Source organism: Puccinia triticina, chromosome 6A (assembly GCF_026914185.1).
Source record: "Puccinia triticina chromosome 6A, complete sequence".
NCBI lineage: Eukaryota > Fungi > Basidiomycota > Pucciniomycetes > Pucciniales > Pucciniaceae > Puccinia > Puccinia triticina.
Window position 1 is genome coordinate 2,858,360 of NC_070563.1, and position 21,405 is coordinate 2,879,764.

Genomic DNA, 21,405 nt, shown 5'->3' on the forward strand with positions numbered 1-21,405 from the left:
TGATAATTCGGCACCATTATTTTGCGTCATGATGTGATGACGAAAGGAACGAAGAGCAACATAAGAAAAAAGATCCAACATTTCCGCTTCCGAAAGCGCACGGTTTCTTTCATTTTCTCAATTTTAGAGTTTTGCCCTTTCTTTCTTTTCTTTTTTTAATCCTGTTTTTTTTTTTTTTGCGAAAAAATGTTCAACGAGTTGAAAGCAATTCTTAATTTTCTTCTCATTATTGACGTATCAGCCTGCCCAATGGATAAAGGAACAATCAATATTGGTTTACGAAAGAGAGTGGAGAAACACCATAGACATGTATGTACAGGTGGTACGAGGGAAAAGGGTAGAGCCCGGGTCAATGGTCAACGGCGCGCTCTGAAGTCGTAGGGGTGTTGTGGACTGGGGCGAGCTCGAGGTGAGTTTCGCTGAGCTCCAGTTGGGTTTGGGTAAGCCGCCCTATACTCGGCGACTGTACCAGTTTCGATGGGGGGCAGACACCCTCTGGATCCCTTCGCGGCGCATGTCCTCGAGTTGCTGGCTTATCCTGGCCAGCTGCTCCTGGACTTGTACCCAAGGACCGTTGGCCTCTTCACGGAGCATTGCTTCGAGGTGTACACAACATGAAAAGGAAAGAAAAATAACTACATATGTGGGAACATGATTAGGGTGATCTCTGGTGATTTGGATTGGAAGGAAAGATATGGAGAGAATGTGTTTTTCCACTATGTGGTGGGTGACACACTTCCAGACAGCAGAACTATCTTATACTCGTAGCACTGAGCAGCAGGGCGAATTGAAAGGGCCTCTGTGCCAGTCGGACTGGGCTCCACCGGACTATTTTGCTCAGACCAGCACTCTTGCTCAACACGAGATGGCTAGCAGTTGACAGTAGCCAGTATGTAACCCCGCTGGCGGGCAAGGACTTTGTTAATTTTGGCTGGCGGCCGTCTCTCAGTTCAATTGGCGAACCCCCCCTCCCCATACGCCTGTTTATAGCGATCCAGCTGGCCTCTGGTGGCCGATATGGAGGTTGGGGAATGGAGGGCAGGAGATAACATATACGTGCCCAGCGGTGTCAATCGAATAGCCAAGCGCGTAGTTCATGAATGACAAGCCTTAATGAGCTCCTTACAAGGAGCATTAATGATTGGTGCCGTAAGGGGGGGAAATTATTGGTCTAGCCTTTGCACTGCTATGTCGAGTGTGGGACGAGCCTCTCCGGGTACGAGTTGAGTCACAAACGGCCATACAAACTGGGGCGAGTTTCCTGGTTCCGTGATAAGGTATTCATTATGTATCGGCCAACTCTCCAAGGATTGTGCAAACTGTGCCGACTCACCGGCATGAGAAAAGTGTGCGTTGTACTTGGGAATAACTTGTATCCATTCAAGTACGTTATAGATTATAGCACTTGGCCAGCCAGCTAATCCACCCGGTCCACTCCCGGCCGGCTTTGTTCCTGGCCTTTGTTCTCCCTCAAGTTAAAACTTGCTATCACTCCAACCATCTCCCGCTGCCTCGATCATCAAGCTTTTATCCGACCTGAGGCTCGCAGCAACATTATTGTCTTCACTTTAGTCTCAGCGTATATTCTCAGTGTCTCTTCAGACCACAAGACTTGAATTAGGCCCTTCTTCGGGTTCCTCTTGATCCGCACGATTGGTTGGATCTCAATCCAGGTACAGTCTTGAACGAATAAAATATTTATGTAAGCCCAACACCTTCCATACATCCAGACTTCAATCAGTGATTAAAGTTCAAAGGCTGCCTACGTGGCCAATCCACCAGGCTTCCATTAACAATTCCTTTGCAAGCCCATCTCCCGCCGCGCTGAAGCCTGAGATGAGAGAAGTCTTCTAGAAACTCCTATTACATAATAGGACGTCAATTTTATCCCACCACCTCCCTTCTTTTGAAGATTCGTACCTACAGGCTCCCAGTATGAATACAAACAATATCATTGTAGTTGTACCGGGGGTAGATGTACACTTCAGTCCTTATACTCTTTCTAGGGTTGAAGAAGGACATGAAAATCGCAAATCAAAAAGAGTGTACATGGGTACAACCAGGGTCCAAAGACCTGGCTGTCTGGAGGCTGTCTGACGGTGGGAGGGTGTGTATGTGTGTATGAGAAGTGGTTAAACAGGCTGCATATCTATTTAAACACATACAATCAAATTAGTGAGAGCGAAACGCATTATCAATCGATTGTAATTATGAAAACTCGAGCATCTTCTACGCTGCTGCTTATTGTTTGGATGGTGTGGGTTGTTGCAGCAGGCTCGGGAGAAGTTCGCCTGCCTGAAGCCAGGTTACTTCAGCCTCAGCTCAAATCCAAGCCGAAGCGTCGTCGTCCCCTGCCTCCCATCAGCAGCAGCTTCCTCGTCTCCGGTTGCTACACCCTGCTACAAAACACCTCTTTGTACGCTTCCTGTTGACGTGTTTCAAGCTCCCTTCCTTGGATAAGATCACTGATAGTACCCCCAGCCTTTTCAATTCATACATACAACGTACATTCTGACTTCATTCAAACCCCGTCGAACCAACCCGTCTGACTCTAATATTCATTTCATCATAATCGATGGCTACTTGGTTTCGCGGCAGTGTTTGAGGTTCCGCTCGACCAATCAATCCAACGAGTTCCATCCACCTCCGACTGGAGCTCGCGTTTCAGCCGGTCCGCCAAGCATCCCCCATCCAGACACCCCCGACCACGACTTCCTCAGCAGAACAGCGCTTCATCCCAGTACCGGATCTGCCCGCGCGCTACTTTATTAACTCCTCCTCTCACCTCCCGCCTATCCTAACGCCCAGTGGATTATCATTATTATCAATACATACATTACCAAGGCTGCCTCCCCTTCTTTTTCTTTCCGAAGTCCACGAAGAATTCGAAGCAACTTCCGGTCATTCGCTACCTAAAATATTATTGCCCTCTGACCCACCACTCATTTCCGTCCTCAACACTCGTTTTGTCTTGGGGCCTGTGGGAAGCACCACATAAACATAGAATTAGAAACTTTTACAGCGCCCTAATCTTTATACACTCTTATTAAACCCCCTCCTCACACATAATTTAGAACAAAAGGGTAGATTCACTGCGAAAAGTTGCACTGTTATCCTGCCGCACTTTCTTCCGGCACGTCCTCAGCAAGCAGTGGTTTTCCTCTGAGCAGACTATTTGTTCAATTCTGTAAGCATTTTTCCTTCAAAGCACTTTCATTCGTCTTGATCCCATTCCCAACTATTTTTCCCCATCTCCCTTGACCCATTCCAGCACGTCCAAGCTACACAGTCGAGTTCCCTTCAAGGAACCTCCCTTGTACCTCAACGCCCATCCACCCTCTTGAGTGCTCGGGCCACAGGCTCCCTTGGTATTCCTACACCCACACCACCTGAGCGCTCCGGTCTCAGTGCCTATTTGCTGTCCTGGCTTCTCGCCTGCTTTCTTGAGTTCTTCCATTGAGTATTACCTGATCCTCGACCGTAGTAACTCAATGTACGTAGCAGCCTTGGCCATCTTTCCAACCAGCCAGCCGTTGCACTGCCCTTATTCCGCTTATGATCCAACACTCCATCATGAGTTCCTACGTGCCGTGTACTTATGACGCTCCAATCTTTTTTCTATGACACCTCTAGCATCCATAATCTTCTTCTCGAGCCTCGCTTGAATACTCTCTCCACTAGCCATCCAACCATTTGGGCTGGACAACTCTCAGCTCAAATCTGTCGTAGTGAACGCACCGTCCGCTTCTCCTCTTCGTCCCGGCCCACCCCAGTCCAGATTTTCAAAACAGGATTTTCTTAACCGACCTAGGCAAATTCTGCCTCCTCTAAGAACTTCGCAAGTCAAGTAGTCCTAGTGCTCTGATTGGTCAATCAACCCCAGTAATCTACCACTGTCCACCTATCCTGCACCTCACCCCTCCCGTTGAAGATCATCATTAACAACTCCACCGCATCCTGCCCAGAGAACTGATTTGCTATGCCAATGGTACTGCCCGTTCAATTACACATCTCGTGAGTCTATTGGGTGGCCTCCCTCCATCGACCTCTCGGTGCGGTTTGCATCTGACCTAACTCCTTGCCGTTTGCCTTTTGCCCTATTCGTTCAGGCTCAATGCGAGATTATTCAAGATATTTAATCTAACGGAGCATCGTGCTTTTACCATCTCTCACCTCCGAAAGACTCTTGGCACTTCGTTCCACATATCTCCTGAGAAAATCCGCTTCAACCGTAAGTCATTTTTGTGATTCACGAGAATTTCTCTATTTTTATTTACCAGAACCCCTGCTCCCTTCACGTTGCATATCTCAGTGGTCTCTGGCCGTTATACTCGGGACACCGATGCGTTATTTGACTTGCGAGCCAGTGACGGAAACTCGGCCTCGCTCGATGTCGAGCTACCGCCGGCTTACGTTCACTCTTCGCTTTCAAACGGCGTGATCAGTATGCGATTCCTCTCCAACGTCGGTCCGGTGGTCTCAGAAGACACCTTGTGCGAAAACATCGTTGAGGTCCAACTCTTGGCCCCGACTACACCTAGCACGCTACCCTCCAGCTCTACCGCCCCTGCCCCCTTCTCACTGGAGGAATTGAGCCGAGAACAGCGCATTGCCCTCCGAGCTCAGCTCGAAGACCCTTTCAGCATTGCCTCGAAGTCTTGCTTCGAAGACGACAGTGATGATGACGACGACTATAATGATGACGACGATGACTCGGACAGCGACGTGGATGATGACCTCTACAGTGATGATGGTGAAGCTGTATTCGAGTCTGCATCCAGCGATTCCGATTGTTCTTCGACTACATCTTCTCTACTGAGCTCACCCGTCACATCGGTACGACTTCTTCATTACTATTGTTGTTAATGTACTGCATCACTGATTTTGTGTTATTTGTTCAGCCGACCTCTTCCTCCTTCTGGCCGTCTGATCCGAGCAAGCTTAGCGCAGGTCATTTGCGCCACCTGGTATGTCTTATCCTCCCTCACCCCAGTATCCGCACCGCAACATAGTATTCTGACTATCCAATCGCCTGCGCAGCTTTCCATCACTACACCGCGAGACTCTCGGAGGGAAATTCACCTTCGGGTCAGCCTGCTTCGTTACAAATTCCAACAGCGGATATTGGAGAGATTGCAAGACGGTCCGAAGCTCAGCCCCAGCAACCCATTAGAGAACCTCAAACTAACTCCCGCAATCCAGACCAGCCCACTCCCAACCTCTCCAACATCTGCCACAACCAAGGTATCGTCGGCGGTTCCCTCGAGCCTTCCAGCTCACCTCTCGTTCATTTGAACCTTCAATTCAGTCTCAATCCCATCATTGCGATTGCCACGCTCGAGTTCGTTCCACATTGTGGGAGCGATCATAGATTCCCGACCAAGCTTTTCGTGCGACATCGGTGTGATCCACTACCTCACTTCTTTGCCCTATCCAGTCACTTTATCCTTGTGATTAGTGACCACCAGATCTGGATCACTTATTTCATTTCGTCTCTCTTGGTCTTGCAAATAAGCTGTAAATCACTATTGTCTCACTGGTTTTTTTTTCAAGGGGATTTTTCTCATGTCAACCCATACTTGTATACATAGCCCATTCGGATCTTACGATTGCAGTTTCAGTACACTCCTTCTTCGCTCTTCAACTGGTCCTTGTTGTATATTTGTCTTCATCGGACCCTCGTTCGTTTTTCTTTTTGTCGTTTCGGGTCTTCATTGCATAGCACTCTCTACACATAGCAGCATATCTTTCACTTTTTAATGACGCTCACTTGAATCGTTCTTGTCACACTTCAATCATTTGTACTTATGTTGTACTTTACCACATTGTCCTTTCTTTTTCAGCGTTTTGTAGTTTGAGAACTCTCATTGACCCCGAGTCCCAAGAAACGTTGACATCATTATTAGCACAAGCACATACATGAACACAGAGAGAGTTGTTACTGATCAGATGTCTTACAAACCTGAGGGCCTGTACCATAGTGGCTCAAAAAGCTGTTTTTCGGCCGGAAAACGACTTTCCTCACGAAAAACAGTTTCCCCTCGAAAACGTGTACCACAGCACCTGTTTTTGGGGGAAACCAGAACTCGTTTTTCGTTCAAAACGATCAATTTCCAGAAACAGGTCTGACCCTGTTTCTCATAGGTGTTTTCCTTCTGCTGAGCCCCCTCCAACCAAGACACCGGGGCCTCTCTCCTCGGCCGATGCAACATGGGTATCGGTCTCTCTCTCATCTCGGACCGATTCAACATATGTATTGGTCCGTCTCTCACCTCGGACCGACCCAACATGTCGGTCCGTCTATCCTCCCAGACTGATATTATCAGTATGAGAGGAATTCTCTCCTTCCTCTCCGACCGATACAACTAGATCGGCTGGAGAGGAAGAGAGAGGGTTCTGCCACCGATACTATGTATCGAGTAGCTCTCTCCCCCTTCCTCTCGGACCGCTCTATTGGATCGGTCCGAGAGGAATCCTCCCCGTCTTCCTCTCTGCCCGATATACAATCGGTCCAAGAGGAAGAAGGGGAGTGTTCTCCTCAGATCGATACATTGTATTGGAAGGGAGAGGTTTGGGCCCACCTCCTCTCATCTTGGACCAATACACAATGAATGTATTGGTCTAGTGTTGAGGACCTTCCATCCCCCCCGGACCCATGTGTTATGTATTTATGTATGTACATACACAGTTTGGGCCAGGAGAGCAGTGCAGGAAGCCTGCAGTTGTGGTACACGATTGTGGGAGGCTGTTTTTACCTCTTGATAAACTGAATATTGAAAAAAAGAAAGCTGTTTTCCTTGCGCGGGAAAAACAGATTTCGTGTGGTACAGGCCCTGAGTTTCAAAACCAACCTGGCACCCTGTTCCAAGACAACTAACTCTCACGATGATTTCCAGATGCATCACTATTAGCACGGGAAAAATTACCAAACAATTGCCAAACATTAGTCATGAATTGTTAAATCCAATCTTATTGAATCTTGCTTAAGCTGGAAGGAGTTCAACTGTCATTTTCAAGGCCCGACTCTTTGCATTGATATACACATGGACATAATTATGCACATTCACACTTGACTTCCAAAGGCTAATGTGAGGACCCCGGAGAGCCCCTACCAAGCCACCTCATGTAACACGTATCTGGGGGACATTTTTTTGCAAAATGCTCCTCATGTAAATCACTGAATAAGTATCTAAATTGGTTTGTTCTTCCAAGATGTTCCTAATGTAGTTGGTATATTTTGGGCTTGCTTGGAAAGAAAAACCAACCATGTAGGTCTTGAGTTCAATTCCTGGCCAAAAAAAGGCTTTTTTTGTCTAATTTTGCCCCGTTGGGGCCTTCTACCAAAAACTCCTGCTCATGTACTGGAGGACTTCCCGTCAATCTGGGAAAATCTGGGTTTCCAGATTGGCAGGAAGTCCTCCACTACATATCCAAACTGGGTTCAATTGGGAAAAACCCAATTTCCCCACGTATCCAAAACCCAGAATTAGCAAAAATTACATGAGGTGGCTTGGTCGGGGCTTTCCGGGGTCCTCTAATGTGTAGAATATTCAGGGGTTTCAAAGTAGACCCACGCATGCAACTTGCAAGGCAAGGCAAGCCAGCATTCAACTCAAATGTTGAACGTCGACTTGCAGTCTCCCCGCAAAACTGGGTTATGCAAAGTGACCTGCATGCACGCACGGGTCTACTTTGAAACCCCCTATTATGCAAGCATCAAAACCTGGAGGCTCTCACCAACATATTCCCTCTTTTAATTGTTGGATGATTTCTTGATTTTTCCGGTTTTGATGGTTGCATATTCTTAAAAATTGAGTGAGCTCCACAAATACAATGCTGCTCTTGGCAGCAATTGACAAGCAGCTGCATGTGGCCTACCTGTGTGAGAATTGAACCCAAGCAACGGTGGGCTGATACACTAACTGTATTGTTAGTGTAGTGTATTGTTAGTTTTTTCCACTGCACTACACAAATAATACTGTTATCCTTGATTTTATTGCAATAACAATACATCTTTTTGATGTTATTCTTTTTGGCTGTTATTGAATTGTTAGTGTAGCTGAAATATGCCAGGTTAACAATAACCAAATCCTAGTTTCATGATTGTTATCTGTTGTTGTTCCTCATAACAAATACAATAACTGTCAGTTTATCTCTGCAATTAATGATAAAATTACTTTCAGTGTATTGATATTTTTGGTAGTAAAGTTGGTTTTGTGTTACAAAAAAAATAAATCTGGGACATGATGTTTTGAGAATCATTTTCTAGAGGCTAAAAACCATGAAATAACAGATACTGTAGTGCAGAAGATTGTTATCCTAACTCTGATACACTAACTTTCAGGGAAATGTTGGTTATCCAAAATAAATACACTACCTGTTAGTGTATTTTGAGTGTATTCTGGATAACAATACCCAAGATCTTCAATGAGAAACTTTAGATACACTAACTGTTAGTGTATTGGGCTATAATTGGGGATAACAATACCCCAATTGTTTGGCCAAATAACCACGGATACACTAACGGATATTGGCCCGTAGCGTAGCGTAGCGTAGTGGCCCATCGTTGACCCAAGAGCTAGTTTCCACCTTCATTTGGTCTAAAAGTTTCACAATTTCAACAATTCCTACAATAAATATGTGTTTCATGAGGCCCATTTGTCTTTTGGACACCCAAAACCCAAGAAATATACATAATAAATACATATCTGGTGATTTACATAAGAATAATTTTGGAAAATAAAGTCATTTAGATACATGCTACATAAGGCCGTTTGGTAGAGGCTCTCTGGCTCCTGGTACTGCTTGGTATATTTGAACAGGATTTTGGAAAAAAAAAAAACACCAAGATTTGAATATAGTTCAAAAAGTTTTCAAAATTTTCAGTACAACCAGGGTTGTCAACATCCAAACGGAATTTATCTTCCTTCATGTTTTGATTTAATCAAATTTGAATAACCTTTGAAGTTTTGCAATTATGGTGTTCAAAGTTGGTTTGCATAATTTTATGCATGCATAAATCATAAAATCATAAAATCTTTTTTGCAGGGGATATGACTATCTGATTATGTAATACAAAATTTCCACACCAAAATATTTTTATGATTTTATGATTTATGCATGCATAAAATTATGCAAACCAACTTTGAACACCATAAATGAGGTGTTGATCAGACTGGTACACGTGGCCATATTCAACCTTTGGTGTAGATATAGCAGACCAACCCTCAAGCTGTTTCAGGATTGGGATCTCAAGATTTGCCTCCACCTCTGCCAGGATATTCAAGCTTTAGACTCTGCCTTGGCCAGGATATTCAAAGTTTAGACTTTGGCTCCATCATGATCATGATATTCAAGTTTTAAACTCTGCCTCCACATCCATTGAATAGGTTTCAGTTTCATTAAACTATTGTTAGCTATGTTTCTTTCTTTCTCACTCTACTTTTGTCTCTTGCTCTGCTCCTTTTCTCTTTTTGGTTGTGTCTGCAGATTATCCCTGCATTGAGATGTCATTTCTCCTTGTTTGTCTGGTTGTGGAGTCACTAGTGTTGGTTTTTTTGATTGTGTCTGTGCATCTTGTTGTCTAGTAGCAGACATGTGTCAGACAGGAGAGTTGGATGCATGCTGCTCATCTCCTGACTGTAGTGCAAGTTCCTCCGGAGCTTGGAAAATGTCCCCAATGCAATTCCATCCTGATCCAAGGGGGATACCATCACTTTTCTGAGCATTATTTATCCTGATCTTGATTTCCTGAGTGTTTCCCTGATTCTCATTCCTTCCCCTCTGCCAAGGGTATCCATTCCCTCTGTCATCTCAAACAAATCCACTCACCATTTCTGGAGTGGGAGCTTGCAGTTGGAATGATGATTTTATTACAGAGCAAGAAAATCATGTAGATAAACTATCTAAAATATACCTATGACAGTTGTCGCAGTCAAGAACTATGTACATGTCACAACAACCATCACACAATATCTTTTCTTTGATCCTTTTTCTGCTCAAGATTCACGGACTGTCACCAAGGGCAGCTACACAGCACTTTCCACCTCCTGTGCTGCCTATGGTCTGCCATACTGTCCGTGGTGTACCTTAAACCACCCTGAGGACCCCACACTCTCACAGACACAATCACGCAACCCTGGAAAAACTGGTTCCATGTGGGCGAGCAAAAGTCTGAAAGTTTCCCCAAATTCTTAAAATTTTGAAACCTGTGAATATGTACTCCTTGGAGGATTTCAAAATTGATAATCCATGCATTAGGAGCTTCCAAACTGCCACCGGGAATTTTTGCAGGTCCAATTTTCCAGAAAAAAATCCCCCTACCAGAAAATACATCCCGGCTCCTGGAGTTTGAGTCTTGAGATTCTGAGACCCCACTTGGTAAAGTCCAGGAAATATGACCCAGGAATCACTTCCAGAAAATGAAGTGGGGTTTTTTCCAGGAGTTTCTTCTCTTACGACCGGGGTCTCAAAGTGGTCAAGAGTTTCCACCTCCTTGTGGAACCTCACCACACTGCCCATCTGCCTTAACAACTATGAATTCAACTTGCCCTTTCTTCCGCACAAATCTGCCATCAATGCAAATATGCATATTCTCTCCAGTATAGCACTAGTTCAATCAGCTTGAATATTCCAGTCTTGCTTGCACTGCAAGAAAAACTTGTGCAACTGGCACCAGTCAACATGCAAGATTCTCCTGTGTAACAGCTGTTGTAGTGTTGGCCAAGAATTCAACAGTTGTTTTTTGCACAGTGACTGTGCATTGAAGCTTGGTGAACAGCAACAATACCGGTACCTCCAGTGGAGGCGCCAAAGCGTACCCACATCCAGGACTTGGATAAGTTAGGGTTTGGCAGGGCAAAGGCAAAAATGTGATAAACAAAATATCCCGAGGGTCCAGTTCTGTTTGAAATTTGGGGCTGAGGTCAAAGATGGGTTGGATTTTTTTTTTGGACTGGGTTTCATGTGGTTTCCTGGACCTCCTGGAGGGTCTTTCTGTCCAGGAATCCAGGTCTGCAGGACGTTCCAGGATGTGTTTTTTTCATGGAAAGTCTAACCTGGATGACTTCCTGGAGGTGGTTTGAAACCCCCTATTGTGCTTGCCCAACATTATTTTCTGATGGGAAATACAAAGCTTGCTTCTAATTTCTTTGCAGTTAGCTACTTCTTGGTCTTATTTGTAGCTTCAGGTTCACCAAAAACACAAATAAAAAAGTGCATATAATGATTTACTGTAGTTCAATTGTCTTTCTCTTTTGAAAGAGCTGTGAGTCTGCCCGTGATAAAAAACCTATTTTTTATAATGATCCAAGAACAGAGCTTGGGACATTAAAAAAGATGAAGCTACAATCTTTTGGGGATAGGTACACTATTCTCCCAAAAATCACTAATATAGAGCCCTTCACGGATTGGAAATTGTATTTTTTTTCTTTTAGGCACTTGGGAAAATCATACATTTTAGGGGAATTTTTGGACTACACATGTGTTATGGGGACTATGGACAGCTCTTCCAAGGCTTCATTGGATTAGACCGTGCCATGAAAGTATGACTCAGTGGAGGACTTCCCGTCAATCTGGGAACCCCTTCCAGACCCAGATCTGAGCCAAACGTTGCAGGGAAATTTAGGCTTTGAGACTCTGGGAGGCTCTCAGATTTCTCCCAGATTGCAACAGGAAGTGGAGGACTTCCCGCCAATCTGGAAACCCAGATTTTCCCAGATTTTGCAAGGCAATCTAGGCAGATCTAGGATTTGGGACGATCAAGCCCAGATTTCCCCGCAAAATCTGGAAAAATCTGAGCTCCCAGATTGACAGGAAGTCCTCCAGTCCTCCAGTGCCGTTGGAGTGTCCATAGAGCTCAGCTAATGTGGCCTCATCCCCACTCAATGATCTGATATTCACACTGTTCGCGATGAGCCTTGTTTCTCTGCAAGTGGTCAAAGATTGGAATCCAATACAGTAGAGTAGAGCCAGACAGATATAACAAGGTCGGACTAGAAAGGAACTCTGGTGTTCCATTGTTTTTCCACATCAAGAAAAGTGTAATTTTCTTTTCATCTTGCAGGAAAAAAATAAACAGTCCTCATAGCTTGCTGGCATGCATATGTAGAAGATTTGGAATGATTGTTTGGATTGAGCATAAGGAAGCTCTTGTTGTGACATAGATGTCACAGACATCTCTCAGACTTGCCGCAGCACAACCGATACTCCTCATCCCGGGGCAATCCTGGGTTGAGGAGTAGAATAAGGGGATGTAGAATTTTACAAATTGTTCTTTACATTGTGTAGAGAATGCAAAATATGGTCAATGCAAAATTGCTCAAACCGTGCAAATCAATTAATTTTGCAAACACCACACAAAAAGTGGTCCTCTGTAAAAACAGGCTATGTGAAATAATTAATGTAAAAGTGCGACTGAGCTATGTGACACTGGATTTTCCAAAGTAATTCTCACATGGTCAACTCAATGCAAAAAATTACAATGTAAAATTATATATATTACAGTGAAAAAACATTTTTACACCTACCTAAACTTACAAAAAACATTGACTGCAAAAAACACAATGCAAAAAAGAGAAAAAAATTAAGGCAAAGACAATTGTGCAGTGTACAACACACTGCAAAAAACCAAAAAAGCGGGCAAAATGCAGAAAAAGGAAGGAAGCTTGAGAAGGCGCCAGGGGAGGCAAAAAAACGCGACATGACAGAGAGAGACAAAGGTCAGAAAAAAAAAGCGAGTAAAAAGAGCCAGGAAGGCCACAAAATCAGCAGAAAAGGGGAAACAAAATCGTAGTAGGAAGGAAAAACAAAACATCTACTTCTTCCCCCTTCTGGATTGTCGTTTCACGCAATCAGTTGAGGTGTTTGCCTCCAAAGACGAGGCTGGGGCTGAGATGCCCATTGTATAACCAAAGCTTGTTTCCCCAGCAGAAATGCAACGCTCATCCCAGTTGGCCCTTGAACACGCAAGCATACGATTGTAGTCGGCGTCAGTCAACGGAGCTGGCTGAAAAGTGACCGAGGTACGCGGCACTGGAACCTTCTTTGGCCTGCCACGCTTGGCAGGAGGCTTCTTCTCCGAGGTTGTATCATCCGAGTCGTTGCCTTTCACTGGAGCTGCCTGGGAGGGACGCGGTGCAGGAACCTTGATTTGCCTGCCACACTTGGAGGTCGGGTTTGAAGCGGTTTCGCTAGCCTGGGCCAAATCTCTTGCTGCTTGGACGATCTGCTGTTGAGTCGGACGGACAGGCTTGGGTCGTTGTGGCTTGACCGTTGGGAAAGTAGCAGGTAAGCCGACTGCTAGAAAGGAGGAATTGTTCAAAGCCGTTTTGACCGGACTTCCATCTGAGAGGCAGGCATCATCTTCGATTCCTTGCTGCTTCTTCTTGGTCTGCTTAGTTTTTTGCGCCGGACCAGCAGTGTTGGGGGCCTGTGATCCAGCTTCCACCGGGACGCGAATTTTGATCTTCAAGCTCGTCGGATTTGGAGTTAAGACCTGTAAATCATCTCCGGGTCCTAATAGGAAAATTCAGTAAGATGAGAAGTAAGATAAGAAGAATTGCATTAATTGACTTACTTGGCTGAGTATCTTTGCCATTGGCTTGATTGTCCTTGTGCGCCGCTTCCCTGCCGTCATTCTGAGGAATTGGCATTGCCAAGTGATATGTTGATTGGATGACGGCACCCATGCCAACAAAAGGGATGCTTGCTTTGGATCCAATGTGAGTGTTGTCGCGCTTCAGGTTGTTGATGCCAAGATTCACAAAGCTGGTTTCAGGGGTGTTCCATTTGCAAGAATAGATGGCCCAACTTGTGTGCGGCTGAGCTCCACTAATACTTCCCGGGCTCCCATCAACCATGGTAGCAATCCCCTTGTTCAGAAGGTTGTCGTGCATCCACACCGCCGTGATACCATTCACATGTCGCAAGACCTTGCCCCAGTAGTGTGATCCGTCCCAAAATCCCCGCGAAATCAGGGTGTATTCTTCGCCAGGTAACATCAGCTTGAAAGGCCAGTCGATTTCTGAAAGGAATTCCTGCTGCCTCGACCGATCGACTTCCTCCGCCAGATCAACATGAAAGTAAAGATGCACCGGGGCCTTCCCAGCTAAAAACTGGAGCCTAGATTTTTCGGATAAAGGCGGACAGGGCGCCGGAGGGGGAACTGCCTTGCTTGACTTCTTCTTGCGATTTGTAGGTTTTGTGTTATGTTGACATTGCAGACCTGAAACCCCGTCGAGCCCATCAGTCGACCACTTGATCACCAGTCCGGCTAAGTTCGCGCAACTGAGATTGTTTCCTACAAACATTGACCGCTGAATCTTCAGGACAATCAATTCGCGGTTGGATCGAGGATGATTGATTGGGGTTTCGGTAGGATGTAAGGCACAGGTGAGTTCACGGTTTTCGATAGTCAAGAAAAGTTGTCGCAAAGCTTTTGACGAGTTTGTCTTGGGATCCAAAAGGATTTCCATAAAGAAATCGAGGGAAGCAAATGAACCAGATACAAAGGACTGTGGGTGAAGTGCCTGTGCCGCATCGAAGAGGCTGTTTGAACCACGAGTGAGTATTGAGCGGATTGCTGAGCTTTGTGTGAGCTCCCATGTTGACCTCGAGTTGAAATGTTTGATAAGCAATGAGAATAAGCTGCCGTTATTTTTTGGCGGTTCCATCAGCCAAACTGGACTGTATACCGCATACAGTGATTCTAAAGCAGCAACAAGCCAACATCGATTTTGCTTTCGGGGATCAGCTGAAGTACCATAGGACACATAAGTGTGCATCGGGTGACGATCAACATTGCGTGAGTTTGGAGGCCTGCCAGCTTTCGTCCGCTTACGTGGGTTCTCGTCTAGGAGTTCCGCAGTTGTATCAGGAGGCCGGCCATCGTTGGCTTCGTTTTTCCGACGCTTCGTTGGTTTAGACCACCCAAGAGACTGAGAGACATCGATCTGTTTTTTGAGCTGGGTCCCATACTCAATTGGCATTCCACGCATGACACACTGGTAGTCTTTCTCTAATGCTTTGACAAAAGCATACAGCTCGATCATTCCAATCAAGATGGACTTCTTGCCCGCACTGTGAGAAGTTTAATTGTAATCGATTCAGTTCTATGTATGAGCAGCGGGCTCAGAAAAAAAAATCATACCTGAACATGTAATAAACTCGGTGCATGCTCTCCTGAGCATTAGTTGAGGAAGGGAGAGCAGCATCGGCATTGGGATTGTCTTTCAACATAGTCCTTTGGCTCGGGAACAGGATGGCCTCGATGTCGGCCACGGTCCACCAGTCAATCCATCTCTTAATCTTGGGAAACCGACGTCGCAGTTCGTCAACTTTGTCATTATGAGACGCCACTTCAAGCCCGTCTAGCTAGTGTTGCCACGTTCACCAGTGAGTCAACTTGTATGTCTGATTGTTCTCAGCTGATCTACCTCTTGTATGCGATACTGATGCCTGTCCTCTCTACAATTGCATCTGACCGCCAGAGTTCATCGATTCGTTAAACAAGCTTGGACAGAGGGACATCTTCTCATGCGGACCAGATGACATCTCGCTAGTTTCGAGACAACCAGGATGGATTGAGGATCCACGGGTAAATGCCTCATAGTCAGCTAAGAGGTCGATAGGATTTCTGATAATGGGACTTTGTCGCTAGGTAGAACCATCACAAAGTCGGAAGCATGTAGTACCTTGCAATCTACGGCTCACGGTGATGCTCACTTAAAACTGGTTGGCCCTCAAGCCTGGACTGTTTGGCTCCACCTATGTCGAGTCACATATGAACAACAACATCCTTGTCCGGGTCTCTACTCAAGCATTTGCGAGCGCTGTTCGCCACACTTCAAGTTCTCCAATTGAGATCGTTATTTGGTTGGCCAAGTTGGGAAGGACAACGTACAACAGTTTTGTAGCCAAAAGAGTTGTATGTTAACTCGCTAGTTGATTGGTAATCTTTGCGCTCTTGGTACTCATTTGATTTCATTGTCTTGAAGGGACGGTGTGGTGTGGAATACCAAGCCATGGATGGTCATGGAACCCATGGTGTCGGAGGAGAGCCCAGCCGCTGGTGTGAAAGTCGAATCGGATTGAAGTGTCTTCACAGGCCTGCCAGTACACTTTGCCTTTGCACTTTCCAGCCATGCCTGGGCAGGGGGCATTCCTGCATAAATGTAAACACGTGCATGAGTTATTTCTTGTTCTTTCTTGATATCGTTTGGATAAGGCATGATGAGGAAAGAAAGCATTGGAGTACTCACGTATCGAGTAATTCCTCAATCTTGCCGGCGCCAGTGGGAGGTGATCCTGTGTAGTCACATTTCTCCTGATCGCAAAGGAGGACGCCAAGGCAATTATATCGTACGAGGCACCATTGTTCATTTGTGTTCTTGCTAGTATTAATGCGCCTTGTGAAACCAACCGAGCCAAAGTTACGAATCTCCATGGCGGGCTTGAGGACGAAGATTGTATTGCGGTTGGGATAGATAGGATACCCCTGGCTGTCCAGAATACAGTCGTGATCAATGTATGTTTCGTGGTCGTTGCTCATTCCCCACGGTAATTGCCAGTTGGCCGTTGGGGATCCGAGTGGCGAGTTCTGGATTTCGGAGGTCATGGTAGAGTTTGGAGAAGCTCCTTCAGTGGATGGTGGTTTAGGCCGCGGTGCTACTGGCTTTCGCGACAAAGTAGCGGGGATAGAAACGTTCGAGATACTGGCTATAGATGATGTGCGCTTTGCAGGTTTAGCAGGCTTGGTTGACTTGGTTCGCACCATTGGACAAGTTAAAATGATTATTAGTGGGGGATGGGTATGTCGGTGTCGGATCTGGAGTCAAAAGTTGTGGGGGAAAGAAGGAAGAAGAGAGGAATGAGGCATGTTTCGAGGGGAAGAGAGGGATTAAGATCACCGGAGTCTTGATCCTGGTACACAGCCTGGAACCACCGTGCAGTGGGATATCCAGATTGATGATCATGGTTAGACTACCAAAGATGCACGTTGATGAGCTAATCCAGCCGCTCACTGTAAGAAATGAGGTGCAAATTTTGGTGCTTTGGGGCGGGTGGGGAGTTTCACACCCAATGCAACATGGTGTGTAAGGGGAGAGAGTGTGAAGTTCCCTATGCACCCCCCCCAGATGGGCTTTTGCGCGCTGCTATTTACATAGTAAGGTTTTGCGGTGACCGTTTTGGTCGGAGGGTTGTGCAAAACTAATTTATTCGCAGGTTTTGAGTAATTTTGCATTGGGCGGGATTTACATTGAGGTGTCCCTGCAAAACACACTTTGTAAATTTCACCCACCCCGTAGAATAATACAGAATACAATCTATCGTGTCCTTATAGGTTATGAGCCTATAATCTCGATTCAACCTTGTATAATCTCAATTCAACCTTGCAAGCCGGCAATTCGACCTGACGGCTAGATTCTTTCGACCAGTCAGTCTAGAGCGTAATCGCCCGACTTCAAAAGGATTGTGTTACTTCGTCGTAACGTTGTGGGGCACTTAGGATAAGTAGAATCCGCTTTTTCCCTTTACCTCTCTGAACGGCAGTGAACTACTAACCCGATTAAGCTAAGCGGATTAGCCATCCAGATGATTATGGAGGTGTGGCCCACCTTCCGGTGCAGAAAGGGAAAGTTTGTGATCTGTAGTTCTACTCCCTCTATTTCTGTTCCTCTTTTATCTCCAAGCGTTCTCGCGGCGTTGGGGTGAGTGGCTCTTTTCTTCCCGGTCTCGACTCACACCCCAATTTTTTTTTCTTTTCCGTTTCTCTTCCGACCTGGGAAATGTCTACATCCGATCACGAGGTGGACGATTTCGTTCCTGATGGCGGCCTTTGGATGAGCAATCTTTTTGACTCGGTTACCGGTTCCACCGCTGGAAATAGAGGAGCAGACGACACCATTCGAGCCTCAACATCGGGAACTCGCGCAGGTTTGGCGCCTCCAACTCCTGGCTCGGCGATCAATGTGAGGAATGCGCTACCTCACCTAGGACAAACTCAGACAACTGGTGCGACAAATCAACCACCTGCGGGGATTGCGAACGACTTGAGCCAAGCGCAGCAGGATTTCCTCGCGGCTAAGCTCCAGCTTGAGCAGGCAAAACTAGTCAGTCAAACGGCAAAGCTCAACAACAACCGGTGGACAGACGGGAAGCGGCTGGCGGCAAACGGTGCAAATTTAACGCAGTGGTTGAAGGAGTTGGAGGAAATCGGAAATGCCAACATGTTGAACGGGAATTTTTTCTTCCAACCCATCCTGAACTCGACTTTTGAGAAGATCGCCAGGATGGTTGTGCTTGAAGGCGTGCATACGTCCCTTGTAACAGACTTGCAGTGGGTCAAAACTGCCCTCGAGATGCTATCGACCCTGAAGAAACGATTCTCGGTTGTTTCTAGGGCGGCTCAGTTCAACGTTTGGAACCATTTTCTGAATTTCTCCATTGACGACACTGAAGGAGCCGGCCTGTCTTCCACAATGCGGAACCTATATGCAGAGTGGAACAACCTGAACGTTCGAATACACTCAGACGCCTTTTTTGGTTTTGTTTTCCAACGAGCTGTCATGCGGTCCTCAGTCCCTTTCAAAAAAATATTTCGAACAGCGAATTGAGACATCGATGCAGAACGATGATTCGAAGAGTACACCAAAATTCGATTATATGGTCAATACTTTCGACATCTGTAAGAAACAACATGCCGACTCGACAGCAGAAAATGCCCTTACGGAATCATCGGCACCGTCTGTAATCCTGGCAGCGGGTGGAGAGGATGATTTTGACTTCGACGCTTTCCTCGCGGACGTTCCGGAAGAAAACTGGCCGGATGCTCTAGATTTGTACGCAGCAACGGCACATCGATGTTGGCAGTGTGGTGCAAGCGACCACTACCTGAGGGAATGCCCGGAGCGAGTTAAGCCTAACCAAATCAATAAGCGCCTCCGTGGACCAGGCGTCTCGCCATTTCTTTTGCCGGCACATCGAACTCAGGCCACGTTTGTCGGCTCTCTCTACACCCAACTGACCTTGTCTAATCCAACGCCTCAAGCACCGAGTCGGGCCCCCCCTCTTTCACATTCTCGGTTTCAAGCGAAACACCTGGCCGACTACTATCGACCTCGGTACACCAACCCCGACAATCGTCAACAGTCTACTCCCACTTCAAGTGCAACACCGTCAACTTCGACCAAGGGGGGGAAATCGGCGCAACTTTTGGAGATCGGAGATCTGCCAGATGATCTGGACCAACTCGATTTCAAGAACATGGCTTGAGGAGAAGACATGGTGAGTGATCCTGTCATTTTTGATACCGGTGCATCCCACCATTTTCTCCATGATTTCAAACTCCTTTCTAAACCGTTGCCGTTGTCGGTAGCTACCGCCGCCAACAAATCTTTCATCACTGGAGTTGGGAACCTCCACTTCCTCGAGTCAAGCGGACGCCTGATTGTTCTGCGGGGTGTGCTTTATTGTAAGGAAGCTCAATCAACGTTGATCTCTATGGCTGCCTTGCGTAAAGCTAATGCACTCGTGTTCTATGACAACGACAGAGACGCCTTTGATGTTTACTCCGGGAAGTGCGAGTTCGCCTTCAGCTGTGTGATGGAAAGGAAGCGCAATCGCTGGTGCATTCCTTACCCTTTGGTCAAATCCGATTGAGTTGGCGGCGTGGTTGATGACAAAATATCCTTGTTTCTATTGTCTACGAGTTCTGCTCCTGCACCTTCTGTTTCTTGTTCCTTGACAAAAACATCTACTCCACCTCCGGCTGTTTTTTCTCTGTCCGAATCTTCGTTTTCTTCCTCTTCCCCTCATTCTCTTGTTCCAACCTCCTTCTCTCAATCAAAAGACTTCCTCCTGCATATGAATGATTCAAAATTCAAAGTTTCTTTATCAAATCTTGCTTCCAAAAATGAACATCTTTCGTCTGAAAGTGAAGCGCCGCAGCGTGAGGTTTTATCCTTCCAAGCGGCAAAAGCCAAGAATGGTGGCTCGAACCTCTTCAAAGAATCCGTACCGCAGGTGGACAATCATTGTTTGGACCAGCGGTCTCTGACAAACAACGAAAAGAGATTGCTTTTCTGGCACCGCGTGTTTGGTCACGCTGGGCTCCGTGTAATCAGGAGATTGATTAAAGAGCTTGGTTTGCCAAAAGAACTGCCTCCAGGGGCAATCCACTGCCCAACGTGCATGATAAAAAAATCAACCAAAGTGAACCCTTTGGGGACAAGCCAACGCAAAGCGGAAAGAATGGAAATATGGGCAGCAGATCTTGTTGGGCCTTTCCAAGTCACGGCAATAGATGGAGGGAACTATATCCTCATGATGCGCGATGTAGCGACTGGCTACTGTTGTGTGTAGATACTGAAGGCCAAATCCAACGCAAATTCGGCAATCATTGACCTGATCAACAGACTTGAACGGGTGACTGGCCTGAAAGTCAAGATCCTAAGAAGTGACAATGGCGGGGAGTTTGCCAATAAGACCTTGGAAGAGTTCCTCTCGAGCAAAGGCATACATACGGAAAGGGCTTTGCCCTATCACCATTACCAAAATGGTGTGATAGAGCGGTTCAATAGAACTATACAGGCTATGGCTCGGACGGTACTCTCCGATTATGGTGTTCAAAGTTGGTTTGCATAATTTTATGCATGCATAAATCATAAAATCATAAAATCCTTTTTGCAGGGGATATGACTGTCTGATTATGTAATACAAAATTTCCTCACCAAAATATTTTCATGATTTTATGATTTATGCATGCATAAAATTATGCAAACCAACTTTGAACACCATAGATAGTAACTTACCTCGCGACTTTTGGAATTACGCTTTCCTGTGGGCCGGACACATTCTGAACTGGATTCCCAACAGCTCCAGTGGAAAGAAAACTCCTTACAAGGCTATGTTTGGGATGAAAACACAGTTTGACTCGTTCAGAGCTTTTGGGAGCTATGCTTATGTGCACATCCCACCAGAAAAGCGGAAGAAGTTGGACCCTAGAGCTTTCAAGGGACAGGTAATAGGCCATCTGGAAGCTAGAAAAGGTTGGCTTTTCTGGCTACCGGAAGAGAAGAAGTTTGTATCATCAGCCATGGCGCGTTTTGTTGACAAGGACAAGACTCATTTCATCGACAACCCTGTAACTGGAAAAGAGGCTGACAGGCCTGAAGCCGCGCAAGCAAAGAAACTGTCACTAGACTTTGTGATGAACCTGATTGAGTTGGGGGATTTCTCAAGGGAAATTGAGTTCCATGATCAGGAACTGATCGTGGATAAGATCATAGAACTATGTCAATTCTATTCTATATCTGTACCCTCAACATTCAAACAAGCGATAAGGTCACCTGAAAAAGAGGCTTGGTCAAAGGCTATTGCAGTGGAACTCAGCAACCTCGAACAGAT

General features: G+C 45.9%; 2 protein-coding genes across 2 annotated transcripts; one reads left to right on the forward strand and one right to left on the reverse strand.

Annotated features, from left to right (window-relative positions):
- Positions 1-3,979: 3,979 nt before the first annotated feature.
- PtA15_6A368 (uncharacterized protein) lies at positions 3,980-5,295 on the forward strand (the record flags this gene model as incomplete). The annotated part of the gene is made up of 5 exons (XM_053170065.1): positions 3,980-4,014; positions 4,110-4,231; positions 4,313-4,836; positions 4,902-4,967; positions 5,041-5,295. The coding sequence occupies 5 exons, from the start codon at positions 3,980-3,982 to the stop codon at positions 5,293-5,295; spliced, it is 1,002 nt and encodes a 333-aa protein (XP_053021294.1).
- A 7,519-nt stretch (positions 5,296-12,814) lies between these two features.
- Positions 12,815-13,688, reverse strand: PtA15_6A369 (uncharacterized protein; the record flags this gene model as incomplete). The annotated part of the gene is made up of 3 exons (XM_053170066.1): positions 12,815-12,830; positions 13,164-13,515; positions 13,577-13,688. The coding sequence occupies 3 exons, from the start codon at positions 13,686-13,688 to the stop codon at positions 12,815-12,817; spliced, it is 480 nt and encodes a 159-aa protein (XP_053021295.1).
- Positions 13,689-21,405: the final 7,717 nt, after the last annotated feature.